This window comes from Apostichopus japonicus, chromosome 2 (assembly GCF_037975245.1).
Source record: "Apostichopus japonicus isolate 1M-3 chromosome 2, ASM3797524v1, whole genome shotgun sequence".
Classification (NCBI taxonomy): Eukaryota; Metazoa; Echinodermata; class Holothuroidea; order Aspidochirotida; family Stichopodidae; genus Apostichopus; species Apostichopus japonicus.
In genome coordinates, this window is record NC_092562.1 from 5,043,867 (window position 1) to 5,053,454 (window position 9,588).

At 36.6% G+C, this 9,588-nt stretch overlaps 1 protein-coding gene across 1 annotated transcript; it reads right to left on the bottom strand.

Moving 5' to 3' along the window:
- Positions 1-390: 390 nt before the first annotated feature.
- Positions 391-8,465, bottom strand: LOC139975493 (uncharacterized). The gene is made up of 6 exons (XM_071983477.1): positions 8,355-8,465; positions 4,797-4,958; positions 3,962-4,210; positions 3,368-3,453; positions 2,226-2,286; positions 391-1,068 (listed from the first exon to the last, which is right to left on the bottom strand). Exons 2-5 carry the CDS (start codon positions 4,956-4,958, stop codon positions 2,259-2,261), a joined length of 525 nt encoding a protein of 174 aa, XP_071839578.1. The 5' UTR covers positions 8,355-8,465; the 3' UTR covers positions 391-1,068; positions 2,226-2,258.
- Between the last annotated feature and the right edge of the window lie 1,123 nt (positions 8,466-9,588).

Consider the following 9,588-nt stretch of genomic DNA (forward strand, 5'->3'; position numbering starts at 1 on the left):
AAAGCTGTTTATATAGGTTTGTGACGAAATGGTTTCGAAACATTTTTCTCTCTCGATATTTTGGACATATTTGTTCATGATTTCAAATTGCATTTATCTACATAACACTACTGAGCGAATTGCTTGTCATTATGGGTCGCTTATATCGGAAATCCTTCATAAAAAATAGGAAAGAAACAGAGCAAAATACAACTTAACAAGAGCAAAAAAAAAAAAAACAGTAACGTTCGACAGATTTATTTATTTCTGATCGTGATGTCAGTTTTTATGTTTAAACTTTGTCGTAAATTTTAATTTTACATCACACCCAAAATGTAACACATATATTATCCCATAAAATTGCCATACGATTGCCAAAAACGATTGTATATTTGAGTGGAAGGGTCTAAGGGGAGGGGGTGTCCCCCTCCCCTTTGGAATTTTTTGCATTTCCAGGTGGCCTCAGATGCAATTTGGTGCAATATAGCACACTTCAACACCCACTCCATTTTGTAAATAATTTTGCATTTTCACCTGGCCTTAGATGCAATTTGGTGCTCCAAATGAGATTTTTTTCTCATTTGGATATGAAAAAGGGGTTTTCTGACTTGCGAAGCGGGGGGGTGGGGCGGAATAATACTTCCGCCCCTCCATATTTTTCGCTGGGGGGCTGGCGCCCCCCCCCAGCCCCCCGGTTCCTATACGCCCTTGACTCAGGTCACACATAATAACATGACACACAATGTATAACAGGAAACACATCGTAAGGGAATCTTTTCCACTATTATAACTCATTTACAGTTTCTTATTCCCTGCACTCATGCCATGCATGCAATTATGTAATCATTGTTACAAAAATGACACATACTTCCAATATCTTCGCATCAACTTAAGAACTGATTATGAACGATATGACAGTGTGAATACTACACAATTATTAATTAGCATAAACATGGTGATGATAACAAAACATAAACTGTTTTACAAGCGTCCAACATCTTAACGTGTGCGGATGTCTCAATGGAATATAGTATACATAGTCACCCGTCACCGCGAGGAAGGCTTCCAAATTGATTGGAAAAAAATTGTCTGTAAAATAAGTACAAGAAAAATCATTGCCAATACCAGGGGGAATATAGAGCAGTATATATAATTGAATAATTAAGTAAATTTCACTTTCTTTCAGAGTACCATTCAATAACCAGATAAAAACGTAGCATTCGACTAGACAAAACCGGAAGTTCCAGCCAGCAGGTCTACCCAAATTTAACCTAGTTCCTTAACATCGTCCAAACTGCAAAGTTAGGTTCGTTATTGTACAAGACAACCTGGCTGATCACGACAAAAAAATAGTTCTTTCTAAAACCCAACCTCGAAAATCAAGTCACAACACCTTTTGATTTGGATTTGCAATGGGGGCCCTCTCCGCCGGGTGTTAGTATTATATACAAGTAAGTGTCTTTGTAACTGAGGAAGGAGGTCCGAAAATGTGTGTACAAATCATTTAATATTTTACTCTGTTGAAATTTATCAGTATTTTTGGTTTGTATAATTTTTTTTTGGACCAAATTAATATGCTCGTATACATCAACAAGTACAAAGTGTAAAATTATCCCGAGAGGAGGTAAGTGAATACCGCACAACTGACTGTGGATGGAAAAGAGCAAATACACACACACAGTAATACACACACATGTTTGTGTTTCGTTCAGACCGAGGACCCCATTGTATTTTCCATTGTTCAAATCCACGTACCCTAACTTTAGCAATACCCTATACAATAGAATTCTTCCGAGGACGTGGTGATTCTTTAGAAATCACAACCGAGGACCTGAAATTCTTTTGTTCAAGTCCTCGGTCAGATAGCAAAACAAACGCACACATACATACACAAAATGCCAAATTTCTTTTGAAAACCGCCTTTCCTGTCGCTTTCTGGATTGTATGGAGAAAAAAACTGGGTCGTGATCCCTATTTTTATCAAAGTATGCAAAGTATAGCATGGCTTCTCACTTGGCGCCTCCAGCAATGAATTGGCTTTATTAGGATGGCTCAGTTGGTAGAGCATTGCATGAGCTCGTAATCCAGAGATCGCTGGTTCGATTCCCGCTTTAGTCTCGACATACTTATATTTCTTTTCAACAATAATTGAGGTAGTCAGAATGTTCCGTAAAGTCATTTTTGTAAACTGTTACCATTTTTAATTTGTGTTAAAATGTGGGCCTTATTACTTTGATGAGACTTACCTGCATGCGTGCTTCTTTGAAACCGCCGACCATCTAGTAAGGCAAATTGGTACCGTACACACTGCGAAGAAAAGTCACAAAATAATGTAAAATGGATGAAAAGCGATTAGAATATAAGGAAACTGAACTTGCAGCAAAGAGGTCTGATGTCATATAGTTTTGCACACTGACAAATTCTGTTTTTTATATGAGGGGTTTTCCTTATTACGTACATCCAAGTTTCGTTTTGTAAAGTGAAAATACATCAAAGCAGCATTTTGCGTTTGGTCGCCTTTTTTCTATTTTTTTGGCATGTCCATCGAGTTTTTCACATATATCAATCACAAAATAGCAAACTAAGATATCAGCAAAGTTTTTCCCTGCCAACATCGTTAATTGGGCGAGTAATTAAGGATATTTGCAGAGAATGAGAAAAGTATCCACGACAAAATTCCACATTTAAAATTAATCGCATACTGTACCCCAAACCCGCTTTGAATTCAACCAATCAGAGATGCAGGTTTAGTTATGAGCCGTTGCTAAAAATAGATTCGAGACTTTGCGTTGGCACAACTCGGGAGTTGTTATGAAACTCCCTGGTACAACTGCCATATAGACTGTACACAAATCAAGTTTGGTGTTGGATTACGTATTAGTCAATGACGTTCGTAGTGTTTAAATATTCATATTATGGGCGAGGTTAATTGGGATCCCAACGGAAAATATCTTGGAGAAAAACAAAGTTGAAAGTTGCAAATTTTTCGACTTTTATGCCACCATTTGAAGTAAGATTTAAATAGATAAGCTAGTTATGTATGTCGTTATGGCATAGTGGAGTCAGTGAGGTTGAGAAATATCATAGAAAAGGACGCAAAATGCTGCTTTAATTAAAACTTATGACAAACTCTACTGTAAAGTGGGATATTGACATATATGCTTTATTAACCCTAAACCAACAGTTGGAATCATAACAACAACAACAAAAGAAACAAAAAAGAAACAAAAATAAGACGCCACAATGAATAAATCGTCTTGAAGTTCGCTCCCTTTGTATTGTGCAGTCTGGGACATTTCTCGTCACGTGATACCTAGGGATTGAGGCAAATGTTTTAATGCATACAAATGGATTAAAATAAGTTAACACGTATATAGATATTACTTACCCAGGTTCGTAGTTACAAACAAGGTACAAGTACCCATCACACGTTGCCGTACCACAGCCCATCGCATATGTCTTTTTCCAAACCAGCTTTGACATTTCGAAGGAAAGAGATAAAGAAACAAATTGAAATTATTATTATTATTATTGCACTTTGTGCTTTACCTAAGGGATGTATATAAGTGACATTATTAGAATAGTTAGAATGATAATTGGAATCCTCGAGAAAGTTAATCAAATCTTACGACGTCATTTTGACTGAAGAAGAACGATGGATTCGTCTCATGAAATGACATTATAACTCATGTATTATTAATGTAATAGCAATGATCAACTGATGAACAGTCCGTAAATAGCTGGTGTCACGCCTCCTTCTGTCATCGTTCCACGATTGGCTGTGAACTATAGGAACATTGACGGCACCATATATTTGTAGGGGCCGCCCCTCCGACTAGAAAGAAATTGCTAGACTATAAGTCAGATATTCGCCGACCGACGTCAAAATCACTGCAGTTGACTGTTTTGTGACTATAATGTGTAGCTACACTTCTTATAGGTTACTTTTACTATTGTGTAGGCCCCTATTTGATATATTTACCTGCTTGTAATGCCCACATTCTTTACCATCCTCGCAAGTGTTGTCGGGATAAGTATAGTAGTCTTTTTCGTTGGCCCAAAGTTGTACAAGGCCCTCTACAGTTGACGAAGTTCCCCATGCGATGTTTTCTCCCAGGTTTTTCACGATATCCGTCGTCAGTTTACGCTGTACATTTCTGTCTGAATTGTGGCTGAATGAACAGCCATTGGCCCACGCTTGCGCAATGTCTGCAATGGAATCCTTCCATTCCTGAAATAGAAAAAAAAAACAGAGATATTATAGAATTGACAAAACAATTGGATAAACGAGTGAACATAATTAGGCCGACACATGCACTGAGGAACTGACAACATCAATATAGTTTAACCTTCAATGAGGCATGCATATACACATTCGTATACACACATACACACACACGCATATATATATATATATATATATATATATATATATATATATATATATATATATATATATATATATATATATATATATATATATATAAATATATATATATATATATATATATATATATATATATACATAACCACACACACACGTATACATATAAAAACGTACCAATCAATATCATTCTGCATAATCTAATGCATTCTATGTAATTGGTCAAGCTATGAATAAACATAATTGCATGATGTTCAAACCATGAGTGAACATATAACTCTATGATCATGGTAAAGTCATGAATAAATGTGTGATATCATGAATAAAAATAATTCTATGTTGGTCAGAATGTGAATAAACATATAACTTCCATGCATGGTCAAATCATGAATAAACATAATTCCATGATATGTCATAATATGAATAAACATACAACTACGTCGTCAGCACCGAAGCCAACTTCATCCCGAACTTCCTGTGTTTTCGTCAATATGGTTTGCTTGTCGTCATCAGATATGCCGTTTACAGCCGTGTTAATCTGCAAAAACACCGCTACCAACATGAGAAGTTTAAAAGATCTCAAAACGCCCAACATCTGAAATCAAAGTTATAAAGAAAATAGAAAGACCATCAGTTCGTGAACTATTACGTGTGCTTAGTAGAGATTTCACCGAAATCTCTAGAAGAATGGCCGACAACACTTTACAAAGCATTCAGCCTTTTATCTCGAAATTTCCACACATTTATCCAAAGCTTTGGACTATTTTCTCCTATATTTATCTTCCTCTCGGAATGTCGACTATTCTATCTTGAAATTTTAAATACCATCAGTTTGGGTTCGTTCAATGCATTTTCTGTTTCGAGTATTCTCTCGATTTTTAATTTTTATATATATTTTTTTATACTATTTAATCCTCAAAATTTCGATTTGAAGGGTGGAAATTTGGAAGTGGAACTTTTTTTCTCAAATGTTTTGATATAATTTGTTTTACTAAATTCCGAATTGTTAATACTAAGAGTGAAATTTTTAATCCCATTATTTCAATCCTAAAGGTTGCTATGTACTCTTGAAATTTACGCCTTGTGTTCTCTTAATAACAAGTTCTTCAATTTATTTCGAAAAGTTGGACTCTTGTCTCGAAATTATGACATATTATTCCGTAATTTCGATTATTCTTGTTAATATTTAATGTCCTACAACACTCCCCAGCATTCAGCCTTTTATCTCGAAATTCGACACATTTATCCATAGTTTTGGACTATTTTTTTTTCCTATATTTATCTTCCTCTCGGAATTTCGACTATTCTTCCTTGAAATTTTAAATACCATCAATTTGGGTTCGTGCAAATCATTTTCTGATACGAGTCTTCTCTCAATTTTTTTGTTTTAATATTTCCTCAAAATTTCGTTTTTTTAATACTTAGAGTTTAACTTTGTTATCCCATTGTTTCAATCCCAAACGTTCGGAATATATGCTCTTGAAATTAAGCTTTGTGTTCTCTCAAGAACAAGTTCTTCAAGTTATTTCCGAAAATTTGGACTCTTGTCTCAAAATTACAAATTTAACAAATTATTTCGTAATTTCGATTTGTTTCTCGAAGTTTTGACTATTGGTATTAAAATTTTACTTTTCATTTCAAAAGCTCTATTATTTTTACCCCGAATTTCTATTATGTTACATCGAAGTGTTCTACTTTTACCTCACAGACTCGACTTTTCATCGCAAAAGTTCAACCATGTATCTCAACATTATCGACTTTGAGTGAAATTCGACTTTAAATTTCGACGTAACATGTCGACATTTCGAGATTATGTTTTGTGACGGATTATAATAAGGTTTGTTTGAAATGAACACACAATGTAAATATGTAGAGCTTGATCAGTCTGTATACTGTGAATAAGAGAAATTCGTAAATCAGTATAAACTGAAGTGTGTAATAACACCGTTTAACACATGTTAGACCTGTCAGCATATGCTACTGTGCACGGAAGAATTAATAACAGACGAATTCATTACTCAAAGGCTGTCTTAACTAGCAGGGGCGTATCCAGGATTTTCCAATAGGGGGGGGGGCGCCAGGCATGAATGATCGCCGTCCTGGGGGATGGGTCTAAGGGGAGGGGTGTACAATTTTTGCTTTAAAAGAAGGGCTGAAATGCAAAATGGTGTCATATGCATGGGCGGCGATCCGTACTTCCGAGTAAGGGGGGGGGGATATGACCTTGTTGACTATCTAAGCGTAGCGCCACCATGAGTTGGCGCGAAGCGTACGAGAAAATTTTGGGATTAACAAACCCTCTAGATGGCCGGAAACGGCACTTCCCGAGGTTTCCAAGCGGCATATACCCAACTTTAAAATAGGGATGTCATGTCCGAAATATCTCATAATCAGGATCCAAAATACTTTTTTTTTAATTTCGGGTGTTATTTTGGGAAAATTGCCCCTGTCAATCTTGTTTCAGGCGCAACGTTAGAATGTTCGAGAGCTCTGTTATATTATTCGATGAAGAAAATGGCCTCATGCAGGCTATTATAGGCCTATACACATGCAATACACAATTACACATAGTTACATTCCTAGGTACCGATTGCTAGGGCATCCAGGTGAAACGTGTATTAAGCATTACCCTGGTTACATGAGATTCTCAGCTGTTCGAGGGAACATGTACGTGTGTAGGCCTACTATAGGGCCTATATGAATACTATGAGGATGCATATATGTACTATATCAATACCGTGGGCGCAATAATACATTTTGTTGTTATAGGGCCAATGAAGCCTACAGTCAACTATTTTTGCTTTATAAAGACGCTTTATTTGAAAAGATCGCACTGCGTTTATGGTAGGCGAGAAATGAAGCTAAAAAAGAGCCGTACATTAACGAAGATGCATAAATGTAGGCATGAAAATATTCTTATCCCTGGCATTTGGTGGGGGGGGGATATGGTGCATTACATCCCCTCCACCCATTTTCATGGGGGGATATATCCCCCCTCCACCCAGGATCGCCGCCCATGGCCATATGTGATCCATATTTCGACCTTAATAATAAGCAACATTTCCAGTAAATATGGACACAAAATGCACAATTTAGTATGGCTGGCATGTCATTTAGTGTTTATAGTGATAATACAAACACAATTACCATCTATGTTTCTAAAACTATTATGCTGCCGAACTTCGCCAGAACCTTTGTTTGGCAAACAAAAAATAAAGCATACGGGAGGGGGGGGGGGGGGTTGAGCGATCACCGACATCTCACATAAAGGTCGTCATCAATTTTTTTTTTTTTTTTTTTGCTAAACTTTTTTTTTTCTTGGTGACGGCCAATAGGGGGGGCGCGCGCCTGTTGCGCCCCCCCCCTGGATACGCCCCTGACTAGGCTAATGACTTATGAGTAGAAATAACTGTCCCTTTATTTGACTAGTATAAGTACACCTTGTAAAGACGGTTCAAGTTGCAGATTTTAAGCGTTTTGCAGTAAAGTGTCATCCACCTTCTGTTGCAATGTGGACTAAATTACTGGCGAAACCTTTTAGGTAGTCTGGTAAGTCCGGTCAATCATTATGCATAGGATGGATTGCTTATTATTTTCTGTTTGTTAATCCTTCTCAGTAGCAACTGCATGGTTAATTAATGTAACACATGTTAAGAAATTATAATACACATTAGTTATAACTGATTATCGGGTACTCTATTTTACTCATTTTAACTGATAAAACCATGAAAGTCGGCTGAAATTGAACATTGATCCTTTGATTGTCCCTCTTCTCTTTTCTTCCTTTTTCTTTTTCTCCTTCTAATTCGTTTTTTCTTTTTTTACTTTTTAAGGGCAAATACATTATTTGCGACAAACCTATAAGTGTACACGTGTAAGTTTCTCAGCGTGTCAACACAGTGTTCCATGCATTGGTTAAATTAAACACCATCTATAAAGTCTAGTTTTATATGAGCTAGCCAAAAGTGTATGCTTTAATCCTTAAACTTACCTTGTTCGTCTGTCTGCCTTATGATGCGCTACAGCAAAGGAAGTTAAATGAAACTTGAAGTCGCAGCCAATCACTCCAAAAATCTACAAAAGTCTGAGTTCGGGATCGGGTTTTATAGTAAAAAAAAAAGTGGTCTCATTTAATGAATGCCTGAAACTATATGGAATTCGTTTAATAGTTTCAATAAATTAAATATTTAATTAACAGGATGTCCCAAAACTATTTGTTTTCGTATCAGCGATGTTTCATTTAATTTCAAGGAAAATAGTTAATGAAAACCGTATAACCTTGTTACCGGCAAAGGGCACTGATGCAATGAGACTTTCAAGGTTAAATAGGGCCTAGCTATCCTTCAAACAGTTTTGTTTATTACATAAAAGCCACTAATGAAAATGTAAAGATCAATATAATCATAAAACTTTAATATCCGTTCTGTTTGCTTTATTAGCTGAAAAAAGCTGAGGTTCGATAACAATAGCCTAGGGGAACATCTGTTTCACTGTTTCCCCTGTTTCAAATGCTTGTAAAATAAACTTGTCTGATTGTGAGATATCCACAGTAACTGACCAGTTTGTTAAGCTTCAAACTTTGAAATGAAGATCAAGGTAGAGTCCAACCTCCCAAGCCCCCACTCCCCAACCCGCCCGCAGTCCCGCCGGGTAGGCCTTAATTGTCTTACGACTTAAAATAATCTGCAAACATACATGCTTATACCAAAATAAGTATAGGCCTATATGTGTACATAATAGTGGAAAAAAAACTTTAACATGATTTCATTATGCATTAACTAATTCGGTAACATATTTCGGCAATTATTTGTCTCCCGTGTCAACCTCCCTCCCCCCCCCCTTCCGGTCCCTCAATGCCCTCCTCCTCCCCTCCACCGCTCTCAATGGTAGATTTACCAAAAGTTTCGTCGTGTTAACTCTGCCAGTGCGCGCTTCAGTAAGTGACGTGATAAAAATGTAGGCCTACTTTTCTTCCGCCGGTAACCAAAGAATGTATGAACTTTACAATACACAGTGTCGCAAGGCCTCTTGTTGACATAATTTTCTCTGTTGATGTGATCATAAGGTTAAGGTTAAGGTGGAAACACTTGGTAAAGCGCACATTACTGTAAAAACACTCAATGGCGCTGAACAACAAAACAATTATAAAAACGATTTCTTAAATAAATGAGTCTTTAAAGCAGCTTTAAAAGTTCTGATGGTCTTCGAATTTCTTGTGTCGACGG

Coding starts and splice junctions, on each gene's coding strand:
- LOC139975493 (XM_071983477.1), bottom strand. CDS start 4,958: ATGTTGGGCGTTTTGAGATCTTTTAAACTTCTCATGTTGGTAGCGGTG. Junction 3,454..3,961: donor AATGTGGGCATTACAAGCAG/GTAAATATATCA, acceptor GAAATGTCAAAG/CTGGTTTGGAAAAAGACATA. Junction 2,287..3,367: donor GTTTGTAACTACGAACCTGG/GTAAGTAATATC, acceptor TTTTCTTCGCAG/TGTGTACGGTACCAATTTGC.